We start from the raw sequence: 15278 nt of genomic DNA, 5'->3' as shown, positions 1-15278 counted from the left end.
AGGAAATATTTTATTTTTTTAATTGCAATAATAAGAATTAGTACTCTACAGGATTACACATGAAAGGTAGTGGTTCCTTTAAGGCAACAGAATTAAATGGTAAGTGTTTCACTCTCAGAAAAAAAAAAAAATCAAAAAGGATGCTATCAATGTAACAAAGCCAATCCCTCAAAAGATATGCAGTTCCCAAATTAAGGTCACCTATGTAACTTCGAAGTCAGTCTCTCAGAACTCCCATACATAATGCATTTAAACCCAAGATTATGATGGGTATAAAGGTGGGGTTTTTTTTCCCAATAACCTCTATCTTATTTGCTACAAAGGACTGGCACGCTGCAAGGAAACAACTGTTTTATTCCCTTGATACGTACCAGAGGAGATCACAGTCTAGCTTTTTATTCCTTATAACTATAATTACAATAATTTCAGTACAATATAAAAAATTTCAAATAAGATGATACAGGAAATTTTGCTGCATTATTTGCAAATACTTAATAGGATCTCATTCTACTGCTCAATGTACATGTTCCTGCAAGAGAATCATTACATGGAGGTGTGAAAGTGATCCAACCATTTTTACAGTCCACTGGCAGAAAATACTCTTATATATTCATATTCCAAAATATTTATAAATATGGGCATTATGTATTTTAAATGGAAAAGAATTGTTAAGAATTTTGTGAGATTTGTTGATTATTATTTTGGGAAATACTGCTAGCAACAATAATAATGCTTAACAGAAAAAGAAAAAAAAAGAAGAAATCCTGTATCAAAGTAAAACAGTATTTAAGTACACACTGTCCTTGTATGTCCATTAGAAGAAACTGTACTGCACAAAACAGTGACATAATAAGCTGAGTCAAAAATTCCTTGTACTGAAAATTCAGACAGCTCATGATTCTGTGCTCGAGTCAGATTCAGATCTACCAGTAAACTCAGCGGAAAAGCAAGCAGAGCAGAAAACATAAAAAGCAGATGCATCATCAGTAGAGACAATTTGTCAGGTCTTTGATAGATGCCAAGAACGAGAGAAAAGAAGAGAGATAATAAAAGGCATTAAATAACGACACTGGTTAAACACAGAGTTTAATTGCTAACAGTCAACTATGCAATGTATATACATTTAAAAAGCGCAAGTTTTTCTGAAGTTCTCAATATTCACACAAGCCAATGTATCATATACATAGCTGCTTTAAGAGCTTCATGTTTCACTTACTATGAAGAGGATACCAAGAAATTTACATCTCTATGGCAACACACACACACAAGACAAGGCTAGGTCCACAGATAAATGCAGCTGCCAACAGATGCAGGCATGAAGGATGTATCCACACCTCGCAATGAAGAGTGATGCAGAGTTGCCTTTGACGCTCTCCAACAATTACATTCAGCACAATATGAACAACCGTGTTGACCCAACTGCCAAAGAGTAATGCTGCCTGGTGGTGTGCCTGAACTAATAAAACCTGTCTTTAGGGTGTTCCACCTGACTCTGAAGGGAACTTTTATCTCCAGGGTTAACTCAAACACCTCCAGGTCAGTTATCTCTGCACTTCCAGTCAAACAAACAGCTTTGCTGTTCTTCTACACTCTCGTGGAAGAGCGAAAAAGGCACGACAGTAAGATGAGTGACAGAAAGGCAAAAGAGCAGGGAACACAGGTTCAAGAGAAAGTCTTCAGCAGAATTTTTTCACAAGGAGCCAAGGATTTGCAATACATGAGGAAAAGAAAAAAAACCTCCAGCTCCAAGAAATATATTCATTTTCCTGCTCAACTCTACTACCTTTTGAGGAACCACCTCTGGCCTGAGGATAAGACTACCATCCCTTTAGATAGCCTTAGCACGTGAATTTGCATGTCACAGTTCCCAAAACAGGCCAGTACTTTCTGTAACGTGACAGGGGATCTTCAAAGGAAAAAAATAACTAATAAATACGTAACTTAGGGCATCCGTGCTAAAGCACAATTGAAAAGATCCTCTCCCCCTTCCTTTTCAATTCTGCTGACCAAAAGACAAATTGTAAAAGATGCAAAAACAATGAGTACCTTCTTTGAGTTGCTCTAAGACAGAAATCAAAAGGAAGAGCTGAAAAAAGGGACTCCTCTAGAACAGGCAAGTTTAGGGTTGTGATCATCACCTTGCTTACAGATCAGTGGAACTCCACTTCTATGGTGTCATTCCTGGAATTACAGTGTTTTCCATATTAAATATTAAAATATATTAACTGCTGGAGGATGATGTCAATATTTAAGATGATCCACTTGAGGACAGAAAAATGCCAGGAAAAAGAAAATCATATCCCTATCCTCTTCCTTGCCTGGATGCTTTGCTAGACTCATTAACAGGCACACAAGCCATGGAGTTACCACCAGTGTGGTGACTAACAATTTTTATTTCCTGCCAAACTGAGAAGAAAGTGGCTTGCTTTGAGTTTTCTTTTTTTACAACAACTTCCTCTTTACTGTAGTACCTCTGCCACATGTACAAAAGGGAAGATGCTTTCAGATTTGGAAAGAGTGAAGATGTCTTTTCTTGCCTTGATACTCCCCTCCAGTTGTCATTCCTTTAATACAGACCCACTTGCAGTTGCAGCTGTAGGAATTTAAATGCAGTCAAATTACTGCCAGATTGATGTATTTTGACCATTTTTTTCAAGACCTGAACAGATTTGAATAGTAGTAAGAAAGACTGTCTCCACGAGCACCTATCATTATGGGATTCCACTTCAGCTTCTTCCCAAGTTTTTCAACACATCTTGTAAAAGCCCAAGCCGCTGCAATGTCAGTGATAATACTCTTGATTGCAAAGATAAGCTTGTAAACAAGAGCAACATGGTTGAAGTCCAAAAGTAAATGGCAAACAGGAACATTTTAAGCATCTCATTATCAAAACAGACTCTTATTTCCTTAATCCTGTGAGAAGGCCCTACCTTGTCCCACCAGTTGAAGCTGCACCTACTTTTCAAAGCCTTGTTCTTCACTTTTGTACCTAGAGCGTACAGCCATTTCTCTAAACTCTGTATGGCAAAACAGAGTAAAGAATACAGACGTGAAACTTCACAGCACTGTATCTCAGCTACATTCCTCTGTAACAACAGAGACTCTCCAGGGTTTCTATGCTCAGCAACAAAGCTTTGGGGATTTGGTTGTTTAAATAATTTTCCTCTCGAATGACATTTTAACTTCTGCAGAGCCCCCTTCTAGCCAGAGACACAGCCTACCATTAGATTTTTCAAGGATGCTTCACAACCATATGGAGCTTTCAGCAAGATGCGATGCGTGGAATATCCACCAGCATAGCGTTACCCATTCTATTAATTGCTCACACCGTACCATTTCTGCTGACATCACGAACACTGAAGTAGGATGTTTCTTCAGTAAGGAATCTTGATTCATACTGGAACCATGAAATCATTTTTTCAAGCTGTTAAAGACACTCTTCCTGCCCTGGTTGTTTAAAAAGATTCAAAAAAACTTGGGGGTTCACATAATTTCAACAATGTTTTCTCCATGCAGACCCCATTACAATATATCATTTACATAAAATTGATTTTGTGAGTAACTGTGAGCAATATAAGTATTTAAACAAGTGATTTTAGTCACTCAAATGTAACTCCTCATCACCTGTGAACAATTTACCCAGGCTGTGATTTAGAGCATCAGGGGTGCAGACACTTCGAATCCGTTTAAATGCAGTGTGGCTCATGTGTTGCCCAGCACAACAAACTGTATCTGTCCCATCTCTACGGTCAGCAAGGACGCAAAAGCAGGTTGGCTGCTTCCACTCACTTTGGAGACGTCTATTACACAGTGTAATACAGAGACGTGCAGCCAGATCCACAGGTCCGAGCACATGAGCAATAAGGAGACAATCAAGTGCGGCAACAGCTCATTCCCCATTACTCCAGGTTCACACTGCACCCATCACCTCATGTACAATACCACAGGAAACTCCCAGGTGAAACACAGAATAAATTTATAGAAGGCGTACTGCATTTGCACCGAACTACCTGTGAAGTCCAAAAAGAAATTACTAAAAGGGAAACAGGCTAAACTGGGTCTGACTTCTGCAGTAGTGAGTAAAGAAACAAGATCCAACTCCATATATACTGGCAAAGTTGCTGGTATTTACACCTCTCAGTCTTCCAAATTTTCTAACTGCAATTGCAGAACAAAATGAGAGATTAATGAAAAAACAGAACACATAGGCTTTTGTATGCATCATGATTGCAGTGACAGCTGACTACAAAACCTAATTTAAAAGTCAAGGTTGGTTTGGTTTGTGGTTGTTTTCTTTCCCTTAAAGACAAGGGAGAAAAAAACACAAGCAACCCTAAAGCAGTGCTTTATGGAAGACATTCAGTTGAAATGCTGTCCTTTATCTTAACCTGTCTCTAACAGGAACCTGAATATACACTTCCCTAGTGAATTAGGCACTAGGAGTAACACAAAACTAACAAACAGGATTCTTGGGATGCACTTGGGAATCAAGACCCATTTACAATGTTTACAACGGTGATGATAAACAAGCTAAGCCAGCGGATTTAGCCTGCTCATCCGATGAGGCAGAGCATGCCAGTGCACCGAGACAGATCCTATTTCCAGGTCTACCTGAAATTACTTTGTTCAACTTCTCAACTGAATTACTTGAAAAGGAAAGATGGAGAGTGAAAAATGTCTGATTTTCAAAGTAACAGCATGCAATTTTACTGAAGGAGCAAGCATTTCACAAAATTGTAAATAGTAGTGATGAAACTAGAATTCCCAGCTTGCAGCTCAGAGAGCAAGCACAGTTGTAAGTCAGAGCTATGCTAACACGCCACAGTGGATGCTACCAAAAGAACAATGGAGACCTCATAAAACAATATATTTTGCATCTCTAAACAGAACAAGAGATACAAGTGACATTGGTTCCGTCTCTACACACAAAATGAAAGCTGAGGTTGACTTGTGCAATCTACAAAAAGCCCAGATCTATGGTCAACATGGGAAAACACAAAACAAAAACGAGTGCCATGCTACTTAGAAGTGGGTACAAGGATTTAAAATTTACCCACAGACAAGCAACAAAATCTGTTAAAGGTTTCTCTGTAAAGCTAATCACTGGATGGTAAGCTGTAAACAAAGCAAACAAATACAAAAACCTTGGTAAGTGAGAAGTTGAAAGCTGAACAAAAGACAGGTGTGCGGGGTCAGACAGAGAAGCAGATTGCTCACAGGCAATCCCATGCTTTGTCACAGTGTTTGTAATAGAAGTTAAATTTACCATAAAAGCACTGTCAGAAACACAATGTGAGTGTTGCAGCTGAAACAAAAGGCTCCAGTGAAATAAAATCTAAACTGAAGCCAGTTGAAATATATCATTATTATGGAGTAATATAGCTTAAAGCAAACAAAGGCAAAAGAAGACTTGTTCAGATAGAAAGCTTAACATGATATTACCAAAATCAATAAAATTGCACACTTGGGATGTAATGCTCTGAGAGTTGTTGAGCACAGAGTACAGTGACCTCAATCACAAGATTAAGCTGTTACGCAGATTGAAAATTCGATCGTGAAGAACATACAAAAGACTGCTTGGGAAAAAACAGTCAGATCTCTGGACTGGAAAGCATGGAAATATTTAAAATTTAATTTTAAAAATAAAACATCACTACCTTTAAGCTATTTAAAATAAATGGGACTATCTAATATTTCAAACGTGCTAGTTGCTGAAGCACCACTGTGCAACGCTGAGGCCACAGTTTGTATTTGACAGGGTCTGACATTTGTTCACAGTACACTCTGCACAACTACAAGAAAATGCGAGATCTGTGATTCATGTTGTAAAGAAAGGATTGCCATTAAAGGCTGGACAGAACAGTTTTTTAACCAAGCGACAGCAAATGGCATCATATTTTAAGTAGAAGAACCTTTGGGGTTCATTCAGTGGTTACAATCAAAAAACCAGATGGTAAACTGAGAATCTACATGGTTTCAAAGGAACTAAATGAAAATATCAAAAGAGAACACTTTCATCTGCCAACTTGAACAACACAGTGAAGCTGCTCTCTAATGGTGCAGCCAGATTCTGGCAAATATCTTCTCAAGAGACAAGTTCCAAAATAAATTGTTTTGATTACATAGATTTTTCAGACTTCCTTTTAGCATATGTTCTATACAGAAGTGATCGATAAAATATTACTACATCAAATGTTCAACGGAATTCCTTGTGCATGGAGTGCTAGCTTATTGACACAAGAGCCGCTGCAAAAACATATGAAAAAAGAATGTCATATATTAAAAATAGTCATAAAAACCTCCTAAAATGTGTTTAATAAAAATGCATTTTTAAACAGGATAGAGTTCAGCAGAGGCACTGAGTTCTTTTCAAGGGAAAAATAAAATCCATCTTAAAAAAATTAAGAACAATTTGAGAAACTTCAGGAATGAACATGCTGTTTTGCTGCATGATGACAATGTTGGAAATTAATCTCAGAATTCTCTATTATACTCTCTATTATAAGATATTGTCTGTGAATTCAGCATCATAGGTACAAATAAGCTCTTTATCAACGAAGAAAATTGGGTGCCTGTCCAAAGAAATTTGCAGTTTTGTAGATCAAGTCATTTTTTAATAAGACAGAGTTGGAATGAAAAAGAATCTAATAACGAATGGTCATGCTGGAAGACAGGATGATTTAAAAATTCTCACAACATCACTGGTGCCAAAATATTTTTACGCAGAACTATCAGAGTTTCCAGGGATGAAATACAAAATGTTCTGAAAGCCATGCAAACAGTATAAAAGATGTTTTTCATCTGTAGATTTTACCCCAAGCCCATTAAGGCCTTAAAACATAGACTTAATAAAAGAAATTTTCAAGGGCTAAGTGCTGAGAGTTTAATGCCTTAGTGAGTGTTTATAGATTAAAAGCCTTGACTAAAACAAATAGGAATTCTTTGTCTCAGTTTGGCAATGAAGATTAAGTATACCTCTTTCAAGGTTACAAAGACTGGCACTGCATTTACAGAAATATAATTTGATATTGGAATATAGCCCAGATAGCAAGACATTACCAACAAATACACAACACGCTTTTCTCCATAACAAAATGATAAGGCAAGTAAAAAGAAAGTACATGTGCACAATTAGTTTATTTGTTCTCAAAAAGATATGATGCACTATAGTAATGCAGTAAAATTATCAACAGATTGCATTAAAAACCAAAACCCATAGTAATAAACTATGAATCAGAAGTACAAGTTAATTTAGGAGTACCACCTAAGACCACAAGGTACAATCTACTTTTGCAAATTCTCCTACAGGCGGTACACACAGTAGCATTGAAAAGAACAACCAAAGTGACCATCAGGATCACTGGACAAGCCTACCACGAGAATGGCTAGCAAGCAGAATAAGAAGAGAGTTAAAATGTTGCGGAAAAAAATGAAGCCAACAGGTGAGAGCAACCATTTCTTTAAGTTCTAAGGCGTCAGGACTGTCAGATACAACTGGAATACATCCCAGCTCCAGGGTGAAAACAACGTTTGCATTGTATAGCACACGATAAGCAGGATTTTAACTACTGACTGTGAATAGCAACTGAATAGACAAGAAAGGATTTCCTGACAGATTGAGTTCTGTCTCATCTTCAGGTCCAGCAGTCATTTGTACGGAAAAAGAGCAGACTGTCATATTATTTGGAATTACCAAATTTCTAACATACCTAGCACACATATCTTGGTGGTGTGACTGTCACCACTACTAGTCTTTCCTCCTCCCAGCACTGCCTAACACATGCCACATTCTTTGTAACATTTTATAAGCACTAGAGAGCAGGAACTACATATGTAGTACCAAATGACAAAGGAACTTGATTGAGGAAGAGGGACACAACATTACAACAACACAAAAAATAATAATAGAGGAAAACAATGGAATAGCAACTTTATTTTTAGGCAAAAAAAAACCCAAAAACACCTCTTCAAAGAAACCTGACACAGAATGTGGGTAATTTACAGAAGGATTCACTTGACAGAAGAACCTGCTGCAAAGTTGTTCAAAAAAGAAAAAAAAATTACCTCATTTCTTATTGAATCTGCAGGGGGGGAGAGGGGGGAAAATACTCTCTCAAAGACAAAGCAAGACCCATGCAAACCTTAGCATGTGTCAGATCACTTTACCAGAAAGAGATGCCTACCAGTTCAAACAAATAAAACAACAGATGTAATACACCCACATCTACCACAACAACAGGTACTTTTAAAGTGAAAATAGTGCATGCCAATTCATGAAAGTCATCCTAAAGCCTTCTCTCAGAAGAAACAAGTTTTCCTAATCAACAAATCAAGATATCCCAGAGGCAGGACTATTCAAAATAGCATTACAGTAACTGATCAAATTCTCTACTGAAGGGTAAGTTACATCTGTGCTGAGTTTCACAACAAAATTAGTATTGTAAACACTGGAATTCTTGGACACATTAACTAAACAAACAAACAAAATGACTACAACTAACTAAGGATTAAGAGATTATAAACATGAATTCATTGTGATCTCACTATTCAGTATCTTCCAATAACAGGAAAAAAAAGGGCATTTGCTGAAGTTATTTTTATTGTGTTAATCCTTACTTTTTTACCTACTTAAATAAAAAGAATTCTGGAAGGGATCTCTTAGCCGACTACAGAAGAAGTTGAGTGATTTTTGGATTAAAAATGTAAAGCTCAAGCTTGAATATCCTAGTATACTATCTGAGCTAAAAAGCAATAAAAGAACATCAAGCAGCTGATCTGAGTACTTTTTTTAAAAAAATAAATAACAAAGCAGCATACTGATAAACACCTTTGTTCTTTCAAATCAGCTGCTTTTTGTTCTTCATGTTTATCTTTTAAAATTATCAAGACAAATTTTGAAGCTCTGAATCAGACCATGATTCATGGGAGAATCAGATTTTGGCACTGAGTAGAAACCCACGCAAGTTTCTGCAGATTTGGATTAATAATATGTTGCGTCAGTTTGACATAAACAATTTGGGAAAGGTAAATGCAAAAAGCATCTACCACTAGCTGCACCAATTTTAATTCCTTTGTTAAATATAGCCCACTGAAAAATATCTCCCTTACCTGATAATGTAAATAACTAAAATCAATTTTATCTGGCCCTTACATAGACTTACGTATCACCCACAAAGCAGTTTTCTCGATAATCTTGAGTGTTAGAAAATTTTCTTGCTCTGCCTTTCGTACCTTTACCTAAATGAAGTTTTCTATTTTTATCTGTGTATTTTACACTTTCTGTTAATGCGCTACCTTGTGGCTGCGACAAGGCAAGAAAAAGGCCCCAACAACCACTCATGCACCCTTTCTCTGTGCATGTCCTCTTTTCCCAATTTACATCTGTTGCATCCTGTTTACTCTTCAAATAAAGTTTGCAGTATGGAGAATACCATAAATCTAATACAGTATTTGTATAAAATAGCAATATATTTTATAAAATATCAAGTGTATGATTTGCAGATACAGCACCATTTTCAGAAATGTTGTGAAATACAGTAAGGTGGAATCAAAGTAAAACTTTTAAGTAGATGTAAGATATGCAAGAATACCAGTCCAATAATGAGCATGAGACTAGCCCTTGCTAAGGGTAGATACACAGAAAATTAGAGGCCTCAGACTTCAAAAATAGAACAGCTCTTTGCTCTAGGTCTTCTCTGCTGGCAGAGACCAAGATTTTTAAACACCATGAGCAAGGACACAGCACTAGAAACTCTCTAGGACACGTGAGCCCTTGGACAGGGTGTTATTTTAATGATGAGTTTAAAGTCTAATGTAGATATATTCATATTACAATACCTACATTATCCCTGTCTTGATAGACTAGAGAAACTTACTTTATCTTCCATTCTTGTTTACTAAGCTAATTCAAATTAGCTACTGTATTTGGGAAGGGAAATAAACATACCAGACTGTATGGCAAGATTCTAGCATGGCCACGCAACCTTTGTAGTTTTAGGACTTCTTGAGACCATACATTACAGGTCTGCACTATACAGCCCCTTACAAACTGCTTCATTACAGTAACAAATGCACTACCAAAAAAAAAAGTCCCCTGCCGTAACTAGTTATAGCCTTCATGGGAAACACCAGGAATGCAGAAAATAGCATTCAGTCTCAATCTCACTTATACTTTGGGAGACAAGACTCATCTATTATGTCCTCTTGCTTTCTGCTTCTGCTGTTCTCAAAAGCTCTGGAATTGCAACTGCCAAATACACCTTCACTGGAAAAAATGCACTCAACTTTAGCTAAAGAAGCTGATGCATCCTAAAATTTTTGAAAAACTTACACTTAATATTATTGTTCTTGATTTCATTCTAAACTCAGAGACGTTTTTCAAACTGGGGTGGTTTTTTATGTTACATAATTGTGAAGAATACTTCCCTATAATTATTTTTAAGCTAGATTGTCTGCAGTTAGCATAGCAACAGATTCAGTTTGTGGAAGTTAGCACACGCATCATTCACAACGTGAGACGGCACAGCAAGAGCAGAGAACATGCCAGTTCTAATGAAATAGATCCAAACTGTGCTTTCTGCTCCATTTTAATTTTCTTCTTCACAAAAAAATTGATTCTGAAAATAGTAAAGTCCATACAAAAAATACAAATAAAATATTTACCAGTTGTGTCAGACAATAAATTCTTTTCTAATATATTGAGTAATATATTTCTTAGGAGTTTCTAAACTGAATTATTACGCAATAGCTTTCTTGTAAGCAATATTGTAAGCACTTGATTTTTATGATTAATTTTCATAACTAATAAATGGAACATCAATACGTACCTGCAATTTCTTCTATGGAGTTTGCTCTCATGTCCAAAAGAACTGTGCCATTCAGGATACAGCTTCTCAGCTCAAACAAGCTATGAAGTGACAGTGTGGCAACATATGGTTTACTCCACCTCTCTCCACCATCCTCTACATCTTCTTCAAACTTCAACCACCTGAGCAAACAACCAATTTTATGACTCCATTGTGCATAAGAAATGAAAAATACATTACTTCCATGGATATTCAAAGATCACTGTTAAATGTGTCTTTGGATTTCACTTTATTCCCTCTTTGTAGGAAATAGGAGAAACTTCCTTTGCCTGCTTCTTCCATATAATGCTGTATTATATCATTTTTGAAGATAAATTCTGACCACACAGATGAAGAGAAGCATATTAAGTAATCATCATTGTACTTTACAAAACCTTTGAGCAATTCTTTGGCATACAATGATACTTCTACGACAGAACGAGTCGTATGAAAAGGATAGAGAAGAATTTGTGGTAGAGAAGAAGAAAATCTATACCTAGTAAGAACACAAGAGAGAACTTTATTTAGTCTTCACTTTGGACTAAACACAATAAAGAAGAGACATTTTTCATTCAAAGTAAAATATACTGACACATTTACACTTTACAGAATCCATCCATTATCCATAATCTTTTCACAAAACACAGTTACGAACTTCATCAGTTGAAGTTGTTCGTTATGTAACTGCACTAAGCTACTCATAAAGGCAGTAAAACATGCAAAATTTAGGATATTTTCCATTTAAAAGTTCAGCCAATTAAAATGAAAACACTCAAGGGCACACACATGTACACACAAGCAATGCCTAAACACTTGTGAATAGTCTTTCAAACCCCAAAATATGGGCCCTACTCAAGCAAAACAGCCACGTGAATGACATGAAATAGCACTTTAGAACCCAGTAACAACATCATATGTCACTATTTTGAGCCTCATTTGCCTGTTCTGAGGTTCAGTGTAAACCCAGAGAAACTTCAGTGAAGTAAAAGGACACATGAAACTGGCATGACAGGATCAAGTCTTTTGTTACTAGCCAGCTGGATGAACTTTCTTGCATGACTTTTTAAATGTTTACTGATAAAAATTGCACTAAAAATGTGAAAAGCATAATAAGCAAGCAAAACAAAAAAAAAAAGAGAAAAGCCTATTGATACATGCAAAAGTGTTTTAAATTGAAGTTATTAAGTCTTTCAAGCATACACAGATGCTGCTGTGTGGAGCCATGCAGCCTGCCAGCTTGCCAAGGTTTGAACAGCTGCAGTCACAGCAAAAGCCTCTATCACTTGACTCAACAGTACTCAGCTATTTTGGACGGACTAGGCCGCACAGAACTCAAGCAGAGCCTCACACCTCGGCATCACCTTCACACTTATTTCCAGACAGCAGGGAAGCGTAGAGCCATGAGACCTCTAAAGCTGAGCAATTTCCAGTTTTACCAAGCCTTGCAGCCCAGTAACACAACAAACACAGATCCCTCCTGTTCCTGGCCCACCTGTAAAATATTTCCATGTACCCATATTGGAATCATAGAATGGTTTGGGTTGGAAGGGACCTTAAAGACCATCTAGTTCCAACCCCCCTGCCATGGGCAGGGACACCCTCCACTAGACCAGGTTGCTCAAAGCCCCATCCAAATCTGTATTTTAGATACTTTCCTCCTTTCAGTTCCTGTGTACCAGATTATTTCCCTCCTGAAGCCATCCTGTGAGCAGCCAACACTTCAGTGACCCATATCTGCTCCCCTCCTGACTCTTTCCATTTCTTCTTATCATACCAGCTGCCTCCTAATCACTCTCCTGTTATTTACATAGACAGCCCAACTCCTTGGCTCCTCCAAAATCTCCTGTGTCTAGCCCTCTCCTCCTCTTTGTATTTAAACATTTTCCCCTCCATTTCCTTTGTGCTGGCCAGTTTCTGTATCTTATCTTTGTCCATGAGACCTCCTCTTCATCAGACTTCTGTTCTCCACTTCCTTCATTGCAATCTCTCTTCTCTTCCCAGCCTAGCCAGTCTATCTCCTTTACCTTTTCATTCTTCCAGAGAAACAGAAAGGACAAAGCATACACGAAGAGCTGAACCATGAAACTAAATTTGCATATGCAAATGAGGATTTCCAAATAGATTTTCAAAACAACGTCCAAATGGACATCAAACACAAATTAACACACCCCACCCCCACCAAATTCAAAGCCAATGGTTTGAAGGGGATGAGCTACAACAACTCAGGAAGGTTACCAAGAAGCATGTGAGAAGGCCAAATAAATTCTTAATTTTTTTTCATTTTGCAGTTGCACTTGAACTCCCTAAGAAGAGGCTGCTCCTAACTTGGCTCATGGCACTCATGTTTACAAGCTAAAAATATGCTAGACCTGTTTCTGGCCATAACATCACAAACATTGATTGTCCTGCTTAAACTATTGCCTCCTAAGGCTCTGCAAAGTATCTACATTTTTATCTTCTCATACCTCTGTTTTTGTGCATGTTTCTAATCTCTTTAGGAGTTTTATAAGATTACGATCTTTGCACTTGGGTATTCCCAATTATTTCTGATGTACCATCATCTTGTTTAATACTGATTCAAAAAAAAAAAAATATTACAAATCATGCCACATAAATCTTAAAAACAATGATCCAGGCATAGATTCTTACAGAATCTCGTAAGAAACCTCATACTGCCATTACCTTCTGTAAATAGTCTTCAGCATTGCTTATCTGATTATACTGCTGCAGTCTGTCCTTGATATTACCTATTTTGAATATACTGACCAATTCTAAACAGATTTTATAACGAGTGATAAAAGACAAACATGTTCCAAGTTTCATTAAGATAGGTGACTGGACAGAGGCAGGCTCACAACCAGAGCTCGTAACTTACTAGGGACACATGGACAAGAAAAGTCTCAATCACAAAACCAGCTGAAATTAAGAGTTTATGATGCCAATCGGCCATCAAAGCTTACGCACAACATAAAAATCCATAGAAAACTATTGCTACTGCTCCAATAATCACGCTTGCTATCATGATCATCTCCATCTGAGTTTCAATCAATTTGAATAGTATAAATCTGTAGGTTGCATCCAATTTCCTACTGTTACTAAAACTTGTGTTTAAACACATTATCATGCATTGTTACTTAATGAGCCAACAGGCTAGTACATAAACATAAATCATACCCATCTGAGAGAATTTTACATTTGGAATAAATGTCTATTTTGATTTTAATAAGCACTATGTAAGTTTACTCATCTCATCAAGGGAAAATCATGTTTATCACCTTTTATCTTTTCAGAATTATTCTACTGTTACATCAGATAATCCTTATTTAACATATCAAATGAAAAACAGTAGCAGAAAACATAAAACAAGCAAACCTCTAACCTTATGCATAGTCTGTCAATTCTAAGCGTTCAAGTGGTTTTAAAAAATCATACCGCCATTTTAACAACCCTCTGAATTCATGTACAAGATTCAAGGATAGAAATGGCTTTGAAATTCAAATGCACGCATGGATCCCAAGTTTGCCAATTTTCTACTCTTTTTAGTTTCTCAGAGAAAAAGACAAATTTTAATACATTTACTTTTGCAGTTTAACCCCTGAAATTGACATTTAGATGTACAATTTGAAGGAAGGAAGTTGAATGTGATCTACTTTATAGTCTGTTATGTCTGCAGCAGAGCACTGAAGTATGTATTCACTTACAACCCGCTCCAGAGTCAATGTTATTAATGTAATCTTACAATCTGTATAAATTTCCACATGAGCTTTTGCCCGCCTACGCTGATTAGAAAATGAACCAAAGTAAACAAGCATGTCAGAAACAAAGCAGAAGTGACAAACCTAAGTTTTTTGTGACCTAGTTTCTTTGGAACAAAGTTTTGATCCAGGGGAGATGCATTTTCACTTCATAATCATAATTTTTCCTTAGTACATCCACATTAGTCACTATAAATTTACTTTCTAAACTACAGACAGAGGTTTATTTTCATAACTGTGCTGTTTCATTAAAATTCAAACCTAAATGCTTTCCCGTTGATTTCAAAGTGTCTTTCTATTTTCCTCCTTACTACATCTTTTCTGTTCCAGAAACGTAGTGATAGTCTCCCAAAATTTTCATTTGATATAAGCAGATAAATGAGTCCCAACGGTTTGTGTAAAACCTGCACTACTTTCCAGCCATGATCACAAGAGACTGTTAGGATAGATTTGAACACAAATTGCTTTCCTAATAGCTGCAATTTGCAACTATCCTACTGTTTACACAAAATAAGCCAACTGTTATGTCTCAGTGTGTTTCTTCACAAACTTACTGGAAATATTTTCTTCAGGATAGAAACTATACATCATGCATTCTCTACACAATTGTACAGCTGGGTCACACACAAGACTGACTATTGATTTTAAAAGGTACATGTTTCTTCCAGCTTGAAATCAA

At 36.8% G+C, this 15278-nt stretch overlaps 1 protein-coding gene across 4 annotated transcripts in view; it reads right to left on the bottom strand.

The window, feature by feature from the left end:
* SLC4A10 (solute carrier family 4 member 10) overlaps positions 1-15278 on the bottom strand; it is a 161683-nt gene that overhangs the window by 56751 nt on the left and 89654 nt on the right. For all 4 annotated transcript variants that reach the window (XM_054830215.1, XM_054830216.1, XM_054830214.1 and 1 more), the window contains exon 5: positions 10827-10987. In XM_054830215.1, coding sequence (XP_054686190.1) covers positions 10827-10987 — 161 coding nt within the window. The remainder of the gene's footprint in view (positions 1-10826; positions 10988-15278) is intronic.

Source organism: Grus americana, chromosome 6 (assembly GCF_028858705.1).
Source record: "Grus americana isolate bGruAme1 chromosome 6, bGruAme1.mat, whole genome shotgun sequence".
Lineage (NCBI taxonomy): Eukaryota > Metazoa > Chordata > Aves > Gruiformes > Gruidae > Grus > Grus americana.
This window is presented reverse-complemented; position numbering and strand designations above follow the sequence as displayed.